We start from the raw sequence: 25,382 nt of genomic DNA, 5'->3' as shown, positions 1-25,382 counted from the left end.
ACTCTCTGCAAACTTGAGGTCATCCAAAATTATGCTGTCCATGTCTTAACTCGCTACACGTTCCATTTTCCTATCATTCCTCTACTCATTGACCTACACTGGCTCCCGGTCAAGCAACGTCTTGATTTTAAAATTCACATCCTTGTTTTCAAATCCTTCCATGGCCTCGCCCCTCCCTATCTCTGTTATCTCTTCCAGCCCCACAACCCTCCTAGATATCTCCAGTCCTCTAATTCTGGCCTCTTGAGCATCTCCGATTTTAATCACTCCACCATTGGTGGCTGTGCCTTCAGTTGCCTCGGCCCTAAGCTCTGGAATACCTTCCCTTCACCTTTCTGTCTCTCTACCTCACTTCTTTTAACACACTCCTTAAAAATACACTACCTTTATGACCAAGCTTTTGGTCAACTGACCTATCTCCTTATGTGGCTCAGTGTCATACTATGTTTTATAAAGCTCCTGTGAAGTGCCTTGGGATGTTTTATTATGTTAAAGGCACAATATAAATATAAGTTATTGTTGTAGATTTGTTCCTGATATGAGAGCGTTGTCCTGGGATGAGAGGCTGAGTAAATTGGGCCTATAATTCGAGTTTAGGAGAATGAGAGGTGACCTTATTGAAACATACAAGATTCTTAAGGTGTGTGACAGACTAGACACTGAGAGGTTGTTTCCCCTGGCTGGGGAATGTAAAACACGGAGGCACCACTCAGGATAAGGGGGCAATCATTTAGGATTGAGATGAGGAGAAATTTCTTCATTCAGAAGGTTGTGAATCTTTAGAATTCTCTACCCCAGAGCGTTGTGTTTTGCTCCATTATAGAGTATATTTAAGGCTGAGATAGACAGATTTTTGGTCAAGGGATATGGGGAGCAGGCGAGAGAGCAGAGTTGAGTTAGAAGATCAGCCATGATGGTATTGAATGGCAGAGCTGGCTCAAGGGGATGTATGGTCTACCTCTACTGCTATTTCTTGTATTCTTATGTTCTTATTCTGGCATATGCTTGTGCATCCTTGATATTCACCACTCCACACTGGTGGCAATGCCTTCAGCTGCCTAGGCCCTAAGTTCTGGAATCTCCCCCTTAAACCTCTCGGACTCTCTCTCCTCCTTTAAGAAGCTCCTTAAAACCTACCTCTTTGACCAATCTTTTGGTCATCTGCCCTAATATCTCCTCATGGGACTCGGGGTCAAATTTTGTTTGATAACGCTATTGTGACGTGCCTTTGGGATGCTTTACTAAGTTAAAGGTACTATATAAATGCAAGTTGTTGTTGCCAGTGACTGCCCACATTCCAAAGTTAAATTTTAAAGAACTACCTACAACACAATACTGTATGAAACAGTCAATATGCTTTGACTGTTTAGTTCTTTCTGTGAACAGGTACATCCGTAATAATCTAATTAAAATATATCAAAAAGAGCCCCTTTGTGATGGCTAATGTGGCCTGGGTGCAAAACCGAACCAAACAGCTTATAAAGCCCATGGTTCCAGCCCAGCTATAAGTTGAGACAGCAAAATTGGCTTCAGTGTTCTGAGCTAGGGAGGAGCACAGTCACTGATTGTAACCAGTATCTCCTGGAAGATGCGTCTCTTAATAACAAACAATAAGCATCTGAACACAAATTTAAGGAAATGTCGCCTGAAATTCAAAATGAAAATAACCGCCCAATTGCAAAGATAAATATTCCTATTTGTACAGTTAGGGTTATGATTTTATATCAACTCAGAAAGCCACTAAATTTGTAACAATGCAATTTCTTCCTTGTTCATTTACAGATCAGTACATTTCAGTCCATCATTACTGAGCAAATACACCATCTTCCCAGATTCCAGCTTTTTCATATATTCGCCTTCTTGACGTGATGCTAAAGCCACTGTAAGAAAGTCTTGAGCTGCCACCTCTTGTGAATTTTTCACATCCTTTTCTCGAGCACTTTTCAAAAATGCATTGTCTCTTTCATCCTGTTTGGAGTTCCGTTACAAGGAGAATGGTTACTAGCATGAGGTGAAAACTCACACAATACGAGTAAATACAAGAATCAGATTCAAAAGATCCCTATTTGAAAATTCTACAAACACAATCAGGCAGAACATTAAAAATATTCTTCAATCTGTATTTGTAATAAGCGGAATTTTCCAAGTTAGCACACCACTGGTGAACTTTGCACACAGTGGGCAGCCAATCAGAAAATCAGAGATGTTTTGCCAGCAATGTTCTGTCCTTTGATATTAATGGGAGGAAAATTGTGGACGAAGCACACTAGATTTTTGGATAAGCTGCCCACTGCACATGAAGACTCGCTAGTAAACTGGGGCCTTGTGAAATTCCACCCATTCAATGAGTAGTTTTACCTAAACCTAAGTTATCCTTTAGGGCTCGTTGCAGTAGTAACATTTCCACACAGCTGTGGTAGCTGCTTACTTAGTCCCTTATATGGAAATGACATCTATTGAAACAGGGGTGTTAGCTCTGCCACAGATGCGCCTTTCCCTTGTCCCTTGTTGAGTGAGTCTCATCCATTCACCAGACCACCAGATCCAGCATGATGTCCAACAAGCCATTTATTATGGAGGAGAGGAAGGGAAATTATATTATTTCATTTGTTTTGCTTGCTCGGATACAAGTAATAGATGGAGTGGTATTAATCAGACAGACTGCTAAGTCTATGACCTTCACTAGGGATGACCAACCCTTCTGTTTTTATGGGTAATTAGGTAACGTGAAGACTCAGTGACCACCTCTGAGGGTAGAAATTCCAATCAGCAAGTTCATACACAAGCCCTTAACAGCCTTGTACTACATCCTCTGTTCACTATTTTTGGGTTAAAGACAGCACACACACAAATGTAGAAAGAACATGTTCAACATTCCTAGATGAGCTTTGCTGACCAGAATTTCTACCACATAAAATTTAAAGCAATGTTCCCTTTAATTTACATATATCTCAAGTTCGTAGTGTTGTGATGTGGAACAACACAACTAACAGCATTTCCAAACCTTCGGCCTACGAAATTAAAGCTGAACAAACCAGCAAATAAGAAAATAAACACAACTGAGACTGGTTTTCAAGGGCAGGATTTACAGGGCTCGGAGCTCACATTTACTCAAAGGGCAGAATCTTCCTGGGTCCGTGCAGGCATGTTTGAAGGCAGGACCAGGAGCAAAAATGGAAATGAGGGCGTCGGGTTGGCAATCTGATATGTTCCCACCTCCAAGCAACCATGCCAGAGAAGGGTCATCAATGGCAGCAGCTAACCCCCCCCCCCGGCAGCGGCAGGTAGTGAATAAGGAGGAATTAGGTGGCTAATGCTGAGTACCAAGTCCAGCAGCTCCGTGGAGATTGCCTCCTGGTAGCAGGCCAGGAGGTCATCGAAGCTCACCACCACCTTCTCAAAGGCAATTAAGGATGGGCAACAAATTCTGGCCTTGCCAGTGATGCTCCCATCCATGAAAGGATTTTTTAAAAAGCTGGAGGCCATCGGAGCAGGAGGCTCCATGCCACAGTGACAGGCAGGAAAGGCCATAGCCAAAATGATTCCTGCTGAGAGGTTTCCTCTCCACTCTGAGGGGTCTACCAGCTCCAGCCCTCATCAGTTTGATTTTTATCGGGCGCTCCTGAGGGTGCCTCCATTTTGTGCCACCCTTGCACTCCAACTGCTGCCTACCTCTCCCAGTGGGGGTGCCGGCCTTCCAAAGCTGCAGGCCTTCTGATTGGGCCTACAGCTTCAGGAAACCAGCCACCGTCCTTATCTGGACGGGGCTCCCAGAGGCAGCCTCTTAACTGGTCGACTCCAGGAATATACGTAAGCGTAGGATTCACAGACTATCAGGGATGGGACCTGCTTTTGTCCCTGTTGGAAGAATATTTTCTAATACAATAAGATTCCACCCAATGGCTGCCATTTGGATAAACCAATCTACATTAACCCATCAATTGTGGCTTGAAGAGGACATGTGATGCTTAATGTCCAGTGAAGGTGGCAAATGTACAGTGTAGCAAAAGAAAATAGAAAATATATTTTTAAAAAGGGCAATGAACAATGTCTAATTACAGTTTGGTCATAGTAATAAATCCAGTACTCCAGTGCTGCCAGTGTGAGTCCCACTCAAAGAAAGCACAGGCCCAAGAATTACAGCGACAGTGTTGGAGCTATACACTTACCAACTTTCCTTTCAACAGCACAGCACATTGTTAGGAATATGGGACAGCTGAATTTACTTGAGAAAATATATTGAACACATTCATTTACTTCCACATTAATATCTAAATCTCCTTTTGAAGGAGAGCGTAACAACAATGACTGTTGGAAAAAATCTGAGGAACAGGATTAATCTCCACTTGGAGAGGCGGGGATTAATCAAGGATAGTCAGTATGGCTTTGTCAGGGGGAGATCATGTCTAACAAACTTGATTGAATTTTTCGAGGAGGTGACTAGATGTACAGATGAGGATAAAGCAGTTGATGTGGTCCACATGGACTTCAGAAAGGCTTTTGAGAAGGTCCTGCGTGGGAGATTGGTCAATGGGATCCAGGGCAATTTGGCAAATTGGATCCAAAATTGGCTTCGTGGCAGGAGGTAGAAGGTGATGGTCGAAGGTTGTTTTTGCGAGTGGAAGCCTGTGACCTGTGGTGTACTGCAAGGATCGGTGCTGGGACCCTTGCTGTTTGTAGTGTACGTTAATGATTTAGACAAGAATATAGGAGGTATGATCAGTAAATTCACAGATGACAGGAAAATTGGTGGTGGCGTAAATAGTGAGGAGGAAAGCCTTAGATTACAGGACGGTATAGATGGGCTGGTAAGATGGGCGGAGCAGTGGCAAATGGAATTTAATCCTGAGAAGTGTGAGGTGATGCATTTTGGGAGGACTAACAAGGCAAGGGAATATACAATGGATGGTAGGGCCCTAGGAAGTACAGAGGGTCAGAGGGACCTTGGTGTACTTGTCCATAGATCACTGAAGGCAGCAGCACAGGTAGATAACGTGGTTAGGAAGGCATATGGGATACTTGCCTTTATTTTCCGAGGCATGGAATATAAGAGCAGGGAGGTTATGATGGAGCTGTACAAAACACTAGTTAGGCCACAGCTGGAGTACTGTGTACAGTTCTGGTCACCACACTATAGGAAGGATGTGATTGCACTGGAGAGGGTGCAGAGGAAATTCACCAGGATCTTGCCTGGGCTGGAGCATTTCAGCTATGAAGAGAAACTCGGGTTGTTTTCCTTAGAGCAGAGAAGGCTGAGGCGAGACCTGATAGAGGTATACAAAATTATGAGGGGCATAGATAGGGTAGTTGGAAGAAACTTTTCACCTTAGCCCAGGTGTCAATAAGCAGGGGGCATAGATTTAAGGTAAGGGACAGGTGGTTCAGAGGGGATTTGAGGAAAAATATTTTCACCCAGAGGGTGGTTGGAATCTGGAACACACTGCCTGAAGGGGTGGTAGAGGCAGGAACCCTCACAACATTTAAGAAGTATCTAGATGAGCACTTGAAATGCCATAGCATACAAGGCTACAGGCCAAGTGCTGGAAAATGGGATTAGAATAGATAGGTGCTTGATGGCCGGCACGGACACAATGGCCGAAGGGCTTGTTTCTGTGCTGTATAACGCTATGATTCTAACATTTAAGAAGTATTTAGAAGAGCACTTGAAACGCCATAGCATACAAGGCTACGGGCCAAGGGCTGGAAAATGGGATTAGAATAGATAGGCTTGATGGCCGGGGTGGACACAGTGGGCCAAAGGGCCTGTTTCTGTGCTGTATAACTCTATGACTCTATGACATATTTATATAATGCCAATTGGTAGAGTTAAGCAGATTAAAGGATTAAAAGCGTGGCTCGAAGAGTGCTTTGGGAGGAAGGGGTTTTGATTCATGGGGCACTGGCACCAATACCGGGGAAAGAGGGAGCTGTTCCATTGAGATGGGCTCCACTGAAACTGGGGTGACACAGTGTCCTGACGAATTGTATAACTAGGGCTGTGGATAGGATTTTAAACTAAAAGCGGGAGTGGGGGGGGGGGGGGGGGGGCGGGGGGTGGGGGTGGGGTGGGGGTCGGTGGGGTCAGGTTAAGAGAGATTTAGAAACCAAAAGAGAAAGGTCGAGGTGATAGAGCAGTGTAGTAATTTGGGTAAAGACAGGCAGAGTGGGACAGGAAGGGACAGGGAATTTAACAGTAATGCCACCCCAGTATCGCCTCCTGTGAGCTGGAGTTCTGTGCTCATCCTCTCTGTCCTGTGGAGTGGAAGGTTATTGACGAGAAGGTTGCTGCTGCCCCTGCTATTGTTGTTGTTGCTGTTGCTGCTTCTCCTCTCATTATCTGAGTTCCAAGGTAAACTGAATAAGTGGCTCCTGTGGTGTTGTGAATACTGACAGCTGGGAAAGGCAGATCAAAGGCAAAAAATCTAGGGTAGTAGAAATGGCCTTCAAAGTATTGGAAATTACCTCCAAAGCAGGAAAAGCACACTCTCAGAATAAGCCCTGTGAGCAAAAGCCTTTCACTTAGGCAAGGAAGCAGTTGTCAAATCTCAGGTATTTAAAGCCTTTCTTGCCTGCCGATTGTTCAGTCCTGTCAATTCTTGCTGTCCTCTCACCTTGTTTTACCTGGCAAGTTCCAGGAAACCTGGGAAACCCATGTGCACAGAGATAAAATCAGAATCCTAAGTTAAAACAGCAGTTATGAGCATTTAGCATATTTAAATGGCAGACCCACCCATCCCACAGGGGTTTCCTGTGCACTGAAGAATGTGCTCGGGTTAAAGGCAGAAATTGGTGGGTTCCTGCCAGCTTCCGAATATGCAGGTAGTTTTAGCAGTTTTAATCTCCTGCCCATATGGAAACCCACCCACCCTGACAGGTTAAAATTCTCTCCATTAGGGCAGATGAGCAAATGCTTGGTCAAAGAGTTAGGTATTAAAAAGTGAGTTAAAGGAGCAAAGAGGGGTAGAAAGGCAGAGAGGCAAGGTAGAAAGGAGGGAATTTTGGAGCTTCGGGCCTAGACAGCTGAAAGCTTGGCCACTGATGTTGCAGAGATTAAAATTGGGAGTGCTCAAGGGGCCAGAATTAGAGGAGCGCAGATATCTTGGAGGGTTGTGGGGCTAGAAGAGATTACAAAGAAAGGGTGGGGCAAGACCATGAAGGGATTTGAAAATAAGGATGAGAGTTTTAAAATTGAGGCATTGTTTAACCGGAAACCAATGTGGGTCAGTAAACACAGGGGTGAGGGGTGAACAGGACTTGATGAGAGTTAGGACACAGGCAGCAGAATTTTGGATAACCTCAAGTTTACAGAGGGTAGAATCTGGGAGACCAGCTAAGAGTGTGTTGAGTTGTTGAATAGTCAAGTCTAGAAGTAACAAAGGCATGAATGAGGGTTTCAGCAGCGGGTCAGCTGAGGCAGGGGTGGAGTCTGGTGATGTTACAGAGGTGGAAATAGGCATTCTTAGTGATGGCTTGGATATGTGGTTGGAAATTCAGCTCGGGGTCTAATATGACACTAAGGTTGCAAACAGTCTGGTTTAGCCTCAGACAGTTGCATGAGGGATGGAGTTGGTGGCAAGAATTTGTGGTGGACACCAAAGACAATGGCTTCGGTCTTCCCAATATTTATTCCCAATATTTGGAGGAAATTTCTGCTTATCCATTACTGGATTTTATATAAGTTGTGTGACCATTTAGAGACAGTGAAGGGGTCAAGAGAGGTGGTGGTGAGGTAGTGTACATGTGGAAACTGACACTGTGCTTTCAGATCACGTCGCTGAGGGACAGCGTGTGAGGGGCCAACGATAGATGCTGGGGACACCAGTGGTAAAGGTACTGGAGTGGGAAAAGAAACCATTACATGTGATTTTTCTGGCTACGATTTGATAGTTAAGAATGAAACCAGCTGCGTATAGTCCCACCCAGCTGAACGACTGCAAGGGAGGTAAGAGAAAGATGGCGTGGTCAACCATGTGAAAGCCTGCAGACAGTTCGAGAAGGACGAGGAAGGATAGATTACCTTTGTCACAGTCACATAGGATGTCATTTGTGGAGAGCTGATACGCTGTCACATGTCAAACTTTAAAATCTAAGTTGGTTTGGAAGATCATCTCTGACCTGCCACAGCAGTGGCACAGATTGCTAGTTGGTCAGTAAGAGTAAATGTGAAAACATGTTCAGTTCTACTGGTAAAGCTGCATGAAATCTATTCTAAATGAAAGACAAACATGGTGAAATTGGGCTGTGTCATATAAATATTGCACATAGTAACCTCTTTGTATAAAATTCCTTACTCTGCTATTCAGTTGTAAGAATTAAGCTGTGTTTTTAAATTGGCTAATGCCTTTAATGTCCACCAAAAGCAGGACAAATCCAATCTGGACAATTACAGCTCAATCAGCCTACTCACAACATCAACAAAGGTCAGAAGTGGGTATATTCGCTGATGATTGCACAGTGTTCAGTTCCCTTCACAATTCCTTAGATAATGAAGCAGTCTGTGCCTGCATGCCGCAACACCTGGACAATATCCAGGCTTGGGCTGATAAATGGCAAGTAACATTAGTGCCACACAAGTGCCAGGCAATGACCATCTCCAACAAGAGAGAATCTAACTACCTCCCCTTGACATTCTATGGCATTTCCATCGCTGAATCCCCTACTATTAACATTCTGGTGGTCACCATTGGTCAGATACTTAACTGGACCAGCCACATAATAAATAAACTAGCTACCACAGCAGATCAAAGGCTGGGTATTCTGTAGTAAGTAACTCACCTCCTGACTCCCCAAAGCCTGTCCAGCAACTACAAAGCACAAGTCAGGAATGTGATGGAATACTCTCCACTTGCCTGGATGGGTGCAGCTCCAACAACACTCAAGAAGCTCGACACCATCCAGGACAAAGCAACCTGCTTGATTGGCATCACATCCAACACCATAAACATTCACTCCCACCACCATTGCTGCGGAGTGGCAGCAGTGTGTACCATCTACAAGAGGTGCTGCAGCAACGCACCAAGGGTCCTTCGACAGCAGCTTCCAAACCCGTGACCTCTACCACCTAGAAAAACAAGGGCAGCAGGCGCATGGGAACACCACCACCTTCAAGTTCCCCTCCAAGTTTCACACCATTCTGACTTGGAGCTATGTCACCGTTCCTTCACTGTCGCTGGGTAAGATCCTGGAACACCCTCCTTAACAGCACAATGGGAGTACCTTCATCACATGGACTGCAATCGTTTAAGAAGGCAGCTCACCACCACCTTCTCAAGGGCAATAGGTATGGGCAATAAATGCTGGCTTGCCAGAAACATCCACATTCTATTAATGAATAAACTAAAGGTTGACAGAGAAATCACATTTCAACATGGTAATGTGTTTGCTACTAACACAGCGTGACTTCAAATTAATAATAATGCTTTCAACAATTTATTAAATTACCTGGTATTTGTGGGTGCCAGGTTTCCGAATATTAAAGTAATCCTTCTCATCAGCAATGACATTATCATCAAGAGAGTTCAAACTGCATTCATAACATATTACATAACTGTTAGCTTTGGCATTGTAATAAATCAAGTTATTTTAAAGATCGGTTTCAATTTCTGCCTTCCAAAGGAGCGAGAATACAAACCTTTTCTGGTCCAAGCAGGCTTCATCATTGAAACAGCTGGTTACTTCACTGAACAGAATTTTATTCCAAATTGGGTTGGATCTGAAGGAAAATATGTAAAATAATGACTTCCTTATTAAATCAACTAACAGTTAAAAGGTGGGGCAATATCCCAGCTATAGTGCAGCTTCCTTTATGTGGGACTGGTAGTGGAGTAAGAATTCCTCCAATAACTATGTGTAGCAGCATCATAAATGTCTTTGTGAAGATTCCCTCTGTTCAGCACTTCCACTGAAGTACAATTTCTCTTAAATATCGAACAGAGGATCTCATCCATGAACGTGAGAGGAGGGCGTTTAATTACCTCCACCCGACAGAAACTAGTGGTAAATTCAAAGCTGATTTTTCACACTGTCTTCCTGCCTCTGGTTTAATAGGTGGCTGAGACACCCGCACGCCTTATTTAAGTCGGGGTCTATTTCATAGACAGGACCATGACTCCATTTTAATGGCCTACCAGGTGGAACAACTGCCGTGGAAGCTCAGGAAAGAAATCATAGGTAGGTGAAAAATGATTTCCTCTTGTTTTGTTTGAAATAGATATCTAATGACAAAGAGAGCCACCCAGGAGATTGTGGCCCAAAACACAGGAGTGTCCCACAAGTTGGGGCTCAGACCCTGTTGCACATGAACGGCGCAGTAGAAGGAGGCCACGATGGCAACTGGTGGAATTTAGGGCTGCTGTTAGTGCCATAGTGGCCTACAGGTAAGTGATGGTTTTGGGTGGGGGAGGGATTGTGGGCCTCGGTGGGAGGGAGATTGGGGACCCCCTTGAGGGTGGGGGTTGGGAATCTCAGGGCTGGGGAGAGGATGATCAGAAGTTCGGAATTCTGGAGGTCAGGGGTTGGGGATCTCGGGAGTGAGATTGGAGATCAGGGCTGGGTGCTGGAGGGTGGGTGTGGTTGGCAGGAATGGTGGCAATTGGGAAGGTGGTTTAGGGCTGAATTTTACAAGCCACGGCCCGCCCGTATGGGCCGCACATTGCAGAGCCACCATGATCCTAAGCATGGCAGCTCATTAGCATGCCCGGGTCAGGCTGACCCCACCCCAATGGCGTGAAGGGCGCAGGCCAGACGCTGATGTGAATGCCGTCAGCTGATAAGTCAGCAGGTGCTGGCGCCATATTTAAACGGCAGCCAGCCCTGCATTCATTCAAAATCTCTTTTAAAACATTGCTCTAGGAGCTGACCAGGCAGCACAGAATAATCTGTTCAGGTGCATCTGCAAACCGAACCCAGGAAGGCACACAAGATAGCAGAGGTGCGAGGAAGGGTGGCCCGATGGTTCAGCGGTGCCTCCCTGCTCACTCTCCTCCAGGTTGCACGGACAAGGCAGGAGGTCCTTTTCCCCAGCGATGGTAAGAAGAGGACTTCCTGCCTGACCAAGCAAGCCTGATGGAGATTGCAGAGGAGGTAAGCAGCCGTGGGGCCATCCACCAGGACTGGGCCCAGTGCTGCAAGAGGGTGAACAGTCTGATGTGCTCAGCAAAGGTAAGTGCTACTTTGTTGCATGGCTCCGCTTGACCTGGGTGTCCCCACACAGAATGGCACATGGGTGCCACTGCCATGTGTTGGCCAGGGGCTGTAAGAAACACAGAATCAGTTACAAACTGCTGGGATTGTTTGACCTGTAGTAACCTGGAGCTCGGACACTGGCCTGTGCTGGTAAAAACCAGTTTGAACTAATTACTTTATGAGACAAGACAAAGGATTGATCACAGGAAAAGGGCCTTATTTGGACACGGTGTGATACCGGGGTCTTTGGGCCTGGGCCAATTAAGAGAAGCTGTGAACGAGGTGAGCAGGCTTAAGCCAACCAGAAAGACACAGCTCAGATTTGGACGGATAAGAGGGAAGATAAGAATAGAGCTTTTTGGGCATAGAGCCAGCGAAAACTCCGGAGATCAACAATCGTGGAAGTGGAAGACCCTGCATGAGCGATGCGGCGACGACGTAGAAGAGAGCGAGAGAATGGAACGCCTGACCAGCGTTAACTCTCCCTTTTTCGGGTAATATCCTTTGTATTCTGTGACTAGGTCAGGGAAAGGTCAGAGGAACCTAGTGGGTGTGCCTATGATTTCTAGCTAGTTTTGTTATTAACTGTATAACTCAGTTGGAGTTGTATGCTTTTGTCTAAGTGTATAAGCCTTATTCTTACATTGTACAACAACGTGAATAAAGTAAATTGATAGTTAAAGAAAGGACTGAGTTCCTCCTCTTTGTACTCAGCCATTAACTGTAGCTGTGGATTAAGCTGGAGGGTGGCTCTCTTGAAATCCGATATTCCAAACACCCAGCCTGAGCCGGAATTAAGAGGACTTCAGTCCCACGTGACGGCCAGGATCAAGTGGGTGCAGGGGATAAAGGGGACAAGGGGGAGTTGACTCCGCGCCACGGTTTACACATGCCAAAGACACGGAGGTCGGGCAGGGTGTAATAATGCTACATGAATGGCTGCATGTGCATGAAATAACTCACCCTTGTTTGCTGCTCAGAGAATGGCACCTACATGACAGGCTGAGTCAGTAGTACAGACTGAGCTTCCCCCACCTTTGGGTCCAGCGCCCCTGTTGTGACATGTGCAGTGTTGTTGTTTGGCAATGCTCAATATCTGCCTCCTTGCTCCTCCAGGTTAAGAGGACCCACAATGCGCAGGAGGCCTCCAGGATTGGTCGAGGGGTGCCAGACATGCGACTGTTGACACAGGCAGAGGAGGAGGCCCTGATGCTAGCTGCCATTCAGAGAGAATGTGCCGTTGCAGAAGTGGAGCTTGGGGTCCTCAGTGAAAATACAGCCATTTGACAAACACAATGATTACTGAGAACATTTCATTGTTTGAGATAATGCTGTCATAATCATTGCATGTGCACCATAAAAACTAAAACTGCGCTCTTCACATTGTATCTTTCAGGGTGACACTCTGATTCAGAACTTCAGGCCCTGGAGACTTCCCGCACCTCTGAGGTTGTCCCTTCCCTCGTCATGGGATGCAGCATCCCATGAAACTCCTGCACCTTCCACCAGCGCAGGTACCGTCACCACAATGGGAATCCGCGGCTTTAGAGTCTGGGTCACAAGCTGGTAAAAGCACTGCATAGGCACCCGAACAGCTGACTGAGGCTGAGACAGCCGAGGCCCCTGAGAGTCGGAGGACTGTGTGTAGTCAGGCCCATGCTGAGCCCCAGGCTGATGATGACCCTCTGTTGTCAACAGCACAGGGCATGCTGGAGCTGCAGGAACAATCAAGGCAACATCTGGCGGAGATGCCACAGGTCATACGGAGCCAATGTGGGAGTCCATCCAGGCCGTGACAGCTGCCATGTCCCAGGCAACAGTAGCCATCTTGGAAAGCCAGATTCCAATGCTCCGTGCTGACCTGCAAACCCTCGCCACGGCCATCAGTTGGGCGCAGCAGTGGCTAGGCGAAAGAGGGACCAGGGGCTTGGAGACTGTCCCTGTTCCTGGTCCTGGTCCTTCCCGGCCTGGCAGCGAGATTCCTATGAGCCTTGAGAGAGAGGTGCGGGCATCCATTCTGATGGGAGGCAAGCTGGTTATTTAAATATTATAATGAGGCTACCTGTCTTCATTTTAGCTGTCATTCTATTTTTAACTCAAGAGCTGGTCATGAGCTAAGTGCCTTTACAGCATTGCTTGTGGGCCAAGTGGAGCAGCAGTGTTTCCTCCAGGCCCAACAAGGTACCCAATAAATCACACCCCATCCCCTCCCATTGATCTATTTGCTCTCTCCTCACACTATCTGCTCTCCCAGTCCACCATCTGCTCACCTTCTGCACCGTCCCCATTCTCCACCACAACCGGAGTCCCAACCAACCATCATCCCCTCTTCTTGACCACCATTGGACCCCCAACCGCTATCGGACACCCCTGACTATCATTTGACCTCCCTCCCCCCCAATCCCCCAAATGATCCCGACATCCCCTACAAACGAAAGCACCCAGGAGCCCCCCACCCCACCACTACATCTACCTGCCCTTCTCAGCTGCGGCCTTGTGCTGTAGGCTTCCTCACCCAATAGGCTGTCTTTGGCCAGGAAACCAACAGAAACACCTTTAAATTAGCCCAGTAAAAACTGCAGGACATTCTGGAAACCTTTTTGTCCACGCTCCCTGACCTCAAAACAGTACTCCCCCTACGGAATGCATCTCCAGGCTAAATTCGAGGACAAAGTGAGAGGAAAAAAAGAGTGGATTAAGGGACATGAAGAAAAAAAGACAGAAAGGAAAAGTAAGACGGAAACTATAAACCCTTAAATTTTAGTATTTTTAAAATCTAAAACAATTCACAACCAGAAAGAATGAGATTCTGCACTTAGAATTGTTTACTTTCTGGGCAAGAAAGGTTGATTGTCAGAGAGTAACAATTATCATGTTGTTAAAATGGCACTTACTCTGTTAATTACTAGACTTAACTTTCACTGGCATGTTTAATGGACAATTAATGTGCTCATGCAGCAACTTCATGAACCTCACAGGGAGGTTAAGTACGAGATGCCATTTTCGCAACACTAGCGGCAGAGTGGTGCAAATCGGAAGCAACTTATGGTGAATTGCAATTTACAGGTTGTCTCTTCCTCACTACAGGTTAATGGCTGTTTTGCACATTAATCATGATGTGCATCGTTCAGACGCGGTTATTTTATCAGCAAAATCTAGCCCATTAAGCATTTCTGTGCTTGCAAGGATTTGCCTGTGGTATGGAGTTTCAGAATATTTTGCCCATCAAATCAGTGAAGTTAATCTTTTACTTTACCCTTCGGAAGTGTGCATGTTTGTTCCAGGTACATCACCAATCATGGGATTACTTTTCACAGAGGTCAGAACTGTTGCACTCATTGCTGAAGCTGCTTTCAATTTACGTTGATACCTAGAAAAAAATGATGCAGAAATTAAGTTTTTGCAGATGTATAATTTACTTTTTTTTACCATCTAAAGCTGGTCCTCATGAGGCTATTGAATAGCTACAAAACGATTTACTTTAGTTCTGATTTTGAATCAAATTGCAATTGTATTATTTTTGCTAAAACAGCATGGTTTTATAATGTTTAACATACACAGCCAGTACCATAATGAGCTAATTTTCAAATGCAATATATGTTTTCATAGTGGCTGCCTGCCAGTCATACTCTGGCCTATTTCGATAATTTTGTTAGTTGCCAGTCAGGCTGTTAGATTGAGTGCCAAAAACAGGCAACAGAATTCCTTCAAAGACAGAATGCTGAAACAACGCCCCGTTTGAAAGGCTTTCTAGATAATTCCAGCCCAAGCAACTGTCTACCTCTACTGCCTCTCCAGGCAGTCCATTATACATGTCTAAATCGCTGGTTTACATCCAGGTTAAACATCCTTGTTTAAGCTTGAGCCTATACCCCAATCCTAGAGCTTGTGAAAATCTCAACCTACTGCGGAAACATATTTTAAGGGTGATCAGAGTGGCAAAAACAGAAGATGGCATCTCAAATGGACTTTGGAAAACCCTTCAATGTGTTCTCCCTCGACTATCAGGTGTACTTGATAAAGTTCTGCATGAATGGTTATGATTTAAACTAGAGTTGTGGAGTAATTCTTGGGGACAGATAATTAATTGACTGAACAGGTATTTATTAAAGGAGCTAGATCGGATACTGAGTGGAATGTCCCACGACTCAGTGGTGTGATCACTACTGTTTATAACTTACTTCAGCGATTTGGACTCAGAAACCTAATTCAAACTGGTCAGATTTGCAGCTGATGATAAACTAAGGGTTCATTTTGACTTTGTGCAACAATCTAAAACAATGGATAGCAAATTGGGATGAAAAACAGAAAATGTTGGAAATACTCAGCAGGCCAGGCAGCCTCTGTGGAGAAACAGAGTTAATGTTTCTCGGGTCTTTTTTCAGATTTCCAGCATCGCAGTGTTTTGCTTTTGTGATAGCAAATTGGCAGTCCATTTTACCTGTCTTGTTATTTTAATTTTCATTGACAACATCAATTTGCATATGCAAGTTGCTTACCATCTCTTATAGGCAGGCACCCTGCACAACTAGAATATACTGGTTTCCAATTTGCAACTAGCATACTTCGGGGCAGATCGGGCTCAGGACATTGCAACAAGAAATTGGTTCCTCTCAACAGATAAAACAGATATACTGATGCTGAATTTCTCCCCTTTCATTGTCTCGGGTCAGACATAAAGCTTGACCACTTGGGTAATATACTGGAGGGCAGCCAATGCCAGTGAAACCAAATCCCAACTCTACCCAACACAGCAACTTAACGAGAGCAGGAGAAAAACTGAAGGATAACTACAGAATTGTGGCCCCCCTTTATCTTTTTCTAAAGCTTGGAAAGTACTGCAAGCAATGTTATTATATAAACGCTTGAGTCATCCAGATCAAATTTTTCTTTCCGCTGGTGATGTGAAAGGAACAAACCTCCGTTAAAATGGAAGAAAGGGTTTTCATACAAAAGCATTAACCGTTCATAGGATGATATTACTCATTATCATTTCCAGGTTATAATTCATTCCTGGTTCTCTAACCTCCCCATACCCAAGAATTGGTTATAGTAACTGACCTTTGTCGAATACACATAGGGATAAAGGCAGCCAATGTAATCGAAATTATATTGGCAGCCGCTAATACAAAAATCACTCGGTGCAAGACATCCTTGCTGTCAGTTTGCAGATGAGAGGAATGAGAACCCTGGAATTAAAGAGAAATTGAATTATACTCCTAGATGATTTGCAGTTCTAGGAATACAATAGTTAAAAATGTGGCATAATGAGAAAGACCAATTAAAATATAAATTCACTTACCACAGTTATCAAACCCGTGTCAATAAGTCTGGAGAGAGCAGAAACATTTTGTTCTATCTCTCTAAAAATAAAGATACTTCGGTTAATCTCAAGAACATGGAAAATATCCTGTCAGTATTTTTTTTATGTTCTAAAAAACTTAGGAAAAAACTTGAGTTGTACAGACGAAAAAGAATGTTCAGGTAATGACTTTCTGACGAAAAAAAATGGAATGAGCCAAGATTATATTTCTTCTGTCTTCTTAGGTACTGTACTGGTACACAGGCTTTTAAGCAATTAAGCTACAGAGTTTATATGTTAGTTATTCCATTAAGGCAAGTTTATACAACAGACATTCCTTACTAGCATGAGAAGCCATTATCCCAGACCTCAATAAAAGTCCTGGTGAGACATAAACATGTCACATCCCTTCATATTTGTGCAAGACTCCTTGCTGGATCATCTGGGAACAAGGCTCAAAGTCCGAAAACCCTCAAGAATGCTTCACCAACTCAAAGATGTCCCAAGCACTCTGAATGTTTATGTTTTGACACAAAATGGAGCTCTATCTTTTTGACAAATGTCACATGGACTGCTGGGGCTGATTCAAAGAATAGGTGCAAGCTATCCTGATACATCTCAGTCCACCTCGGCCTCCTCCTGAGTTCCCCAGCATCACAGAAGCCAGTCTTCAGCCACTTTGATTCACACTATGTCATATCAAGAAATGGCTGAGTGCACTGGAGACAGAAAAGGGTATGGGTCCCAACAACATTGCAGCTGTAGTGCTGAAGACTTGTGCTCCAGAACTAGCTGTAACCCTTTCCAAACTTTTCCAATACAGCTACAACACTGGCATCTATCCGACAAAGTGAAAAATTGCCCAAGAATGTCCTGTCCACCAAAAGCAGAACAAATCCAATACGGCCAATTACCGCCCCAGCACTCTAATCTCATTCACCAGCAAAGTGATGAAACGTGGCACTGACAGTAAGCAACATTTACTCAACAATAACCTGCTCGCTGATGCTCAGTTTGAATTTTTCCAGGTTCCACTCAACTCCAGACCTTATTACAGCCTTGGTCCAAAAATGGACAAAAGAGCTGAATTCCAGAGGTGAGGTAAGAGTGACTATCCTTGACATCATAGAATGTTACAAGCAGAAGAAGGTCATTTGGCCCATCATGTCCACGCAGGCTCTCTGCAGAAGCAACTCAACTAGTTCAATGGCAGCATTTGACATAGTACGGCATCAATGAGCCCTGGGAAAGTTGAAGTCAATGGGAATCGGGTCAAAACTCTGCACTGGCCAGAATCATATCCAGCACGAAGGAAGATGGTTGTGGCTATTGGAAGCCAATCATCTCAGCTCCAGGTCATTGCTGCAGGAGTTCCTCAGGGTAGTGTCCTCGGCTCAACCATCTTCATCAATGATCTTCCCTCCAACATAAAGGCAGAAGCCAGGACATTCGCTGATGATTGCACAGTTTTCAGTTTCATTTGCAACTCCTCAGATAATGAAGCAGTCTCTGCCCGCGTGCAGCAAGACCTGGACAACATTCAGTCTTGGGCTGATAAGTGGAAAGTAACATTAGTGCCACACAAGTGTCAGGCAATGACCATCTCCAACAAGAGAGAGTCTAAACATCTCTCCTTGACACTCAACAGCATTACCATTGCTGAATCACCAACTATCAACATCCTAAGGTCACCATTGACCAGAAACTAAACTGGACCAGCCACATAAATACTATGGCTACAAGAACAGGCCAGAGACTGGGAACTCTGCAACGAGTAACTCACCTCCTGACTCCCCGAAATTTGTCCACCATCTACAAGGCACAAGTCAGGAGTGTGGTGAAATACTCCCCACTTGCCTGAATGAGGCAGCTCCAACAACACTCAAGAAGCTCGACACTATCCAGGACAAATCAGCCCGCTGGATTAGCAGCTCATCCATCACCTTAAACATTCACCCTCTCCACCTGCGGCACACAGTGGCAACAGTGTGTACTATCTACAAGATGCACTATAGCAATTCACCAAGGCTTCTTCGATAGCATCTTCCAAACCCGGGACCTCTACTACCTTGTAGAACAAGGGCAGCACGTATATTAGATTAGATTAGATTAGAGATACAGCACTGAAACAGGCCCTTCGGCCCACCGAGTCTGTGCCGAACATCAACCACCCATTTATACTAATCCTACACTAATCCCCTATTCCTACCAAACATCCCCACCTGTCCCTATATTTCCCTACCACCTACCTATACTAGTGACAATTTATAATGGCCAATTTACCTATCAACCTGCAAGTCTTTTGGCTTGTGGGAGGAAACCGGAGCACCCGGAGAAAACCCACGCAGACACAGGGAGAACTTGCAAACTCCCCACAGGCAGTACCCGGAATCGAACCCGGGTCCCTGGAGCTGTGAGGCTGCAGTGCTAACCACTGCGCCACTGTGCCGCCCATGGGAAGACCACAGCCAGCAAGTTCCCCTCCAAGCCGAATGCCAACATGACTTGGATCAATATTGCCGTACCTTTATTGTCACTGGCTCAAAACCATGGAACCCTCTCCCTAACAACATTGTGGCAGTACGTGCACCACATAGACTGAAGCAGTTCAAGAAGGTGGCTTCCCATCACCTTCCCAAGGGCAATTAGGAATGAGCAATAAATGCTGGCCTTGCCAGCGATGCTCATATCCCATGAACGAATAAAAAAAAAGTCACAGATTCCTTGTTTGGAGTGGGTTTCTCCTTGAAATTAATGAAATAAAAATAGATGGATTTGCACCCGCTCCCCACCTCCCCCGTTAGTAGTAGGAGATGCTCTTGGTCTTTGTTAGAATTGGTTTATTGCAGAAGTACTAATAGAAGAAGTCTTTCTTTGTGTTTCTTATATTTTTAGTTTCTCTTGGAAGTTAGAAAAAGATTCATTGGATTCTTCTGGAAGATTATTCATCCAGCAGATGAGAAAGGTACTTCTACCAGTACAAGGTAACTTTAGGACAGTTGGTCAAAGGTTAGAAGTTAAATTGTAGCTTCATTCACCAGTTACAGGAAGATATAAATGTGTTAATTAACTGAACAAATGTTTCAGACAAAGAAAGGTGAGAGGCAAGGCAGCTCAGATATCATTGCTTATGCATAAGGTGGGTTCAGTTCGTGCCAAAGATACAAGTGGAACTGATAACCCAGTCACTTATGGGAGGACATGAAGTTGACACTCCAGAAGCTAGGATCTGCATCCCAGGGAAAGAAAGTGATTGACTCAAACATGCCATTCATACGGATATGAAGAGAAGAAAGACTTGTATTTATAATGCATCTTTCACGATCACAGGATGTTCTAAAGCACTTTATGGCCAATTAAGTACTTTCTGAAGTGTAGTCACTGGTGTAATGTGGTAAATGCAGCAGCCAATTTGTGCACAGTCATATTCCACAGGCAGTAATGAGTTAATGACCAGATAATCTGTTTTAGTGTTGTTGACGGAGGATATACATTTTCCAGGACACCGGAGAGAATTCCCTTGCTCTTCTTCAAATAGTGCCAGGAGATCTTTTATGTCCACCTGAAAGGGCAGATGAGACTTTGCTTTAATGCCGTGAATAACAGGCGGCACCTCCGACAGACCTTAACCTTGAGAGTTGGGGATGTTGGCCATTTTTGTAGGTGGGGATTCATTTAGCTAAAGGGTTTGGTGAATGGCTATAAAAAATCAGGGAGATACAGGTGCATTGTAATATGTTGTTATTGTTGTTGGACCCAAGCTTTTAAGCCATAGAGTTTGGTTTGCGCCCAGGTTATGTGTATCTCTGAGTGTAATTGCAGAGGAAACACCAGGCCACAAAGTTGAACTTTAAGTTGTGTTCTTGTAGCCAATAAATAGTTGCTGGAGCACAACTTGTTGTCTGACTTTCTCTGCGATGGATGGATAATTCATTGACTCAATTCCTTGTGTGCATCCTGATCAAGGATTGGGAAGATAATCTCAAATTCAATCCAAACATTAGGTGTAAGGCAGTTTGGTGAGCACCACTTAGGCATCATTTGCTCCCAAGGTAAATCCAGGCAGTTCCTATTTAAGGAGTTCAGCGAGCCCATCTGGTTCCTTAACATAAATTTGTTGGAATACTAAAGCCAATGTTCTTATAAGATGGCAAAACTGCATTCAATCAATCTGATAATTGGTGGGCTAACATCAGAAACAATGGTCACTGGTACTTTGCATCGGTATTCACCGAGGAGAGGGACATGACGGATGTTGAGGTTAGGAACAGATGTTTGATTACTCTAGGTCAAGTCGGCATAAGGAGGGAGGAAGTGTTGGGTATTCTAAAAGGCATTAAGGTGGACAAGTCCCCAGGTCCGGATGGGATCTATCCCAGGTTACTGTGGGAAGCGAGAGAGGAAATTGCTGGGGCCTTAACAGATATCTTTGCAGCATCCTTAAACACGGGTGAGGTCCTGGAGGACTGGAGAATTGCTAATGTTGTCCCCTTGTTTAAGAAGGGTAGCAGGGATAATCCAGGTAATTATAGACCGGTGAGCCTGACGTCAGTGGTAGGGAAGCTGCTGGAGAAGATACTGAGGGATAGGATCTATTCCCATTTGGAAGAAAATGGGCTTATCAGTGATAGGCAACATGGTTTTGTGCAGGGAAGGTCATGTCTTACCAACTTAATAGAATTCTTTGAGGAAGTGACAAAGTTGATTGATGAGGGAAGGGCTGTAGATGTCATATACATGGACTTCAGTAAGGCGTTTGATAAGGTTCCCCATGGTAGGTTGATGGAGAAAGTGAAGTCGCATGGGGTCCAGGGTGTACTAGCTAGATGGATAAAGAACTGGCTGGGCAACAGGAGACAGAGAGTAGCAGTGGAAGGGAGTTTCTCAAAATGGAGACGTGTGACCAGTGGTGTTCCACAGGGATCCGTGCTGGGACCACTGTTGTTTGTGATATACATAAGTGATTTGGAGGAAAGTATAGGTGGTCTGATTAGCAAGTTTGCAGATGACACTAAGATTGGTGGAGTAGCTGATAGTGAAGGGGACTGTCAGAGAATACAGCAGAATATAGATAGATTGGAGAGTTGGGCAGAGAAATGGCAGATGGAGTTCAATCAGGGCAAATGCGAGGTGATCCATTTTGGAAGATCCAATTCAAGAGTGAACTATACAGTAAATGGAAAAGTCCTGGGGAAAATTGATGTACAGAGAGATTTGGGTGTTCAGGTCCATTGTTCCCTGAAGGTGGCAACGCAAGTCAATAGGGTGGTCAAGAAGGCATACGGCATGCTTTCCTTCATCGGACGGGGTATTGAGTACAAGGGTTGGCAGGTCATGTTACAGTTGTATAAGACTTTGGTTCGGCCACAATTGGAATACTGCGTGCAGTTCTGGTCGCCACATTACCAAAATGACGTAGATGCTTTGGAGAGGGTGCAGAGGAGGTTCACCAGGATGTTGCCTGGTATGGAGGGCGCTAGCTATGAAGAGAGGTTGAGTAGATTAGGATTATTTTCATTAGAAAGACGGAGGTTGTGGGGGGACCTGATTGAGGTGTACAAAATCATGAGAGGTATAGACAGGGTGGATAGCAAGAAGCTTTTTCCCCAGAGTGGGGGATTCAATTACTAGGGGTCACGAGTTCAAAGTGAGAGGGGAAAAGTTTAGGGGGGATATGCGTGGAAAGTTCTTTACGCAGAGGGTGGTGGGTGCCTGGAACGCGTTGCCAGCGGAGGTGGTAGACGCGGGCACGATAGCGTCTTTTAAGATGTATCTAGACAGATACATGAATGGGCAGGAAGCAAAGAGATACAGACCCTTAGAAAATAGGCGACAGGTTTAGATAGAGGATCTGGATCGGCGCAGGCTTGGAGGGCCGAAGGGCCTGTTCCTGTGCTGTAATTTTCTTTGTTCTTTGTTCTTTGTCATGAAAGCTGCCTGAACTGGCTCACTAATGTCCTTCCAGGATTGTAACCTGTTACCCCCTATCCAGTTTGATATCACTGGCAGAATACCAACTTTGAGTTATTACAAAAAAATACTTTTTGCAGAACATCAGTTTACTTGTCACTATCTTCCCAGCCCTGGTGTAGCTTTCGGGATCTCAAAAGTCAATAATGAAGCGGAATTCAACATAGATTCAAAATGTTATTTATGCTCAGTCATAGATGTAAGACAGTTCATGTCGGATATAAAAGCAGGTATGACAGTCCAATTTTTGTCAAAACATTGCCAACAGACATCTTGGGCGGAATCTCATTAGCCGCATAGAGGTGCCTTTGGAGGCGGGAGGGGTTTTATAAAATCTCGTGTCAGATGGCTCCGAGTGAGCTTGCTGGAGACAGGGTGAGACTGTCATCAATACCCACCTGGCAGGAGCAGGTAGCTAAACAGTAGCAATTGGGTGCCTGCTGCCAGGATCTTACCAGCGGCAGACTTTTTTTTAAACAAGTAAATCAATTCTCATTTTTATTTGTAAAGCCAGGGGAAGAGTGCAAATGCAGTCTCCCACTACCATACATTTTGCAGTCGAGTATCCCGCATTTGGGGACATCGCAGACGTCAACACACCCTAAGTGCAATGGGTTAGTCTCAACCTGGGAGCACATTTTTTTTTTATTTCCAAAATATACTTTATTCGTAAAAAACTGTAAAACGGCAAACAGGCTCCCCACTGAGGCCGAAGCCCAGCAGGTGACTGGAGGCAGCCTTCCGGCAGCAGGCAGGGGGGTGCCATCCATACCTCCTTTAAATCCCTCCACCCTCAGAGCCGCAGGTGCAAGAAAATCACAGCTGCGGCTGCAGGCCATCCAGTGGAGGGGATCCCCCTCCCCAGTGATGGACTGGCAGCAGTGGCTGTTGTGATAGTGTATTTATTAGTATGTTAAATATAATAATTTAAATATATGTTTATGCTAATATGTATGTCATCACAGGAAGTGATGCAATAGTCCCCTTGCACAGTCAGTTAGCATGTGTAAGCGGAAGCAACAACAAATCTCCATTAAAGCCTGTGTAGCCAGCCCACTGGCTTTAATTGAATGGGGGTCCCAGAGGCTTCCTATTAATTGGCTGCCTCCAGGAAAATTGTGCAGGTGGGCGGCCCTCAGAAACCATCCGGTTTGGGACCTGGAAATGGTCCCGATCGCTGATGAAAAACTAAGATTCCATCCCTTGTAACCAGATGGAAATAAATCCACTTTTTTTGAAAGATTTCACACAAAAAAAAGTATCAACCTCATATTACAAACCAAACAGTGGTTGATTCAGCTTTGAAAACCTCTTGCTAACTGTACACTTCAGTATGACAGATCTTTATTTTAACAGATTAACTAGTTTCACCATATGAATTTAATGAGTTTTAGCCCAGTCATAACAAACTGCAGTGCACTGATTTTTTTTGGCATTCACAGACGAGCTCCATCACAAATTCCAAGAAAGGCTCCAGGAAGTGCAGAATTGTACAATGGAATAAAACAAGTTGCTCTCGAAGCTTGTTGTGTCGGAGTAAAATTGGGAGGGGTCAAATACAGGTAAGGCGAAACCTCATTAATTACAAGGTACTTTGCCAGCCTCACAAGTTTGACTGTAGTGCTAGCCTGATATTCAGCACAATGTCTGGCACAATGTCATCACTAAGTCGACATCATTATCTTAGGCAACAAAAACAAGAAATGCTGGATTCACTCAGCAGGTCTGGCAGCATCTGTGGAAAGAGAAGCAGAGTTAACGTTTCGGGTCAGTGACCCTTCTTCGGAAGGGTCACTGACCCGAAACGTTAACTCTGCTTCTCTTTCCACAGATGCTGCCAGACCTGCTGAGTGAATCCAGCATTTCTTGTTTTTGTTTCAGATTTCCAGCATCCGCAGTATTTTGCTTTCATTATCTTAGGAATCTACTGAAGTTCAAAGCTTAGTATAAGTAGTTTCTAATGACAGCTTGATGGTGGTGTGCCTCAGTTTTAAAGCAAAAAATAAGCCTGCTCTAATGAAATATGACGGTAATATCTTCCAGCCTTTTGCGGTTCAGACTGCACCTTAACCTATACATGCTTATGCTGCATTTAACTGTTACCCGGAACTCCTGCAAGCCCGGTAACCAGTATATTGAAATTTGACCATTTTAAACTACACAACAATGGGTGGTTTACAAAATTTCAGTCTGCAATAATTTTGAATATATATATAAATTCAAATCTGAACTAAAAATTCATTTCCAACAAATCACTTCCTCTTCATTTGAGTCTTGAGCTTCCATGCACATGCACCACTTGTTGCTATGCTATGTATTAGAATATTATAAAAGAAAATTTTTAAGAACATATGATCATGAGGACATAAGGAATAGGAGCAGGAGTAGGTCATTTGGCCCCTCAAGCCTACTCCACCATTTAATAAGATCATGACAGATACTTGACCTCAACCCCACTTTCCCGCCCACTCCCGATATCCTATGATTCCTTTAGACTCCAACGATCTAATGATCCTAGCCCTGATGACTAAGCATCCACTGCTGTACGGGATGCCTTGGCGGAGGAGGAGAGAGAAGTCCAGGAGGCCTACCAGACAAACTGTGCGAAGGCAGTTTTGAGCAGATAGCCATGGCGGTTGTCAGTAGTCAAGCCCCAAGGACCTATATGCAGTGCTGTGAGTTCAATGACGTTGCATGAATGGGAAAAGTCAGTGAACTTCTCTTCAAATGCCATACCCTACCTACTTGCCTCACACACTTCTCAATGCACCAAAGCCCCATCACTCACCTGCCAACAAACTCCATTAATCACAACTCATACCTCACATTCATAGCTTCACCCTGTCGACCCTGCAAAGTCCTCCTTACCAACATCTGGGGGGCTTGTGCCAAAGTTGGGAGAACTGTCCCACAGACTAGTCAAGCA

At 44.7% G+C, this 25,382-nt stretch overlaps 1 protein-coding gene across 1 annotated transcript in view; it reads right to left on the bottom strand.

The window, feature by feature from the left end:
• Positions 1 to 1,675: 1,675 nt before the first annotated feature.
• LOC137368642 (cadherin-related family member 2-like) overlaps positions 1,676 to 25,382 on the bottom strand; it is a 199,930-nt gene continuing 176,223 nt past the window's right edge. The window contains exons 26-31 of the mRNA XM_068028782.1: positions 16,487 to 16,547; positions 16,246 to 16,373; positions 14,441 to 14,554; positions 9,632 to 9,712; positions 9,442 to 9,523; positions 1,676 to 1,968 (exon numbers count right to left, since the gene is read on the bottom strand). Coding sequence (XP_067884883.1) covers positions 1,777 to 1,968; positions 9,442 to 9,523; positions 9,632 to 9,712; positions 14,441 to 14,554; positions 16,246 to 16,373; positions 16,487 to 16,547 — 658 coding nt within the window. The 3' untranslated portion in view covers positions 1,676 to 1,776. The remainder of the gene's footprint in view (positions 1,969 to 9,441; positions 9,524 to 9,631; positions 9,713 to 14,440; positions 14,555 to 16,245; positions 16,374 to 16,486; positions 16,548 to 25,382) is intronic.

Source organism: Heterodontus francisci, chromosome 4 (genome assembly GCF_036365525.1).
Source record: "Heterodontus francisci isolate sHetFra1 chromosome 4, sHetFra1.hap1, whole genome shotgun sequence".
Classification (NCBI taxonomy): domain Eukaryota; kingdom Metazoa; phylum Chordata; class Chondrichthyes; order Heterodontiformes; family Heterodontidae; genus Heterodontus; species Heterodontus francisci.
The sequence above is the reverse complement of the archived record's forward strand: the minus strand, read 5'-3'. Positions and strand labels throughout refer to the sequence as shown.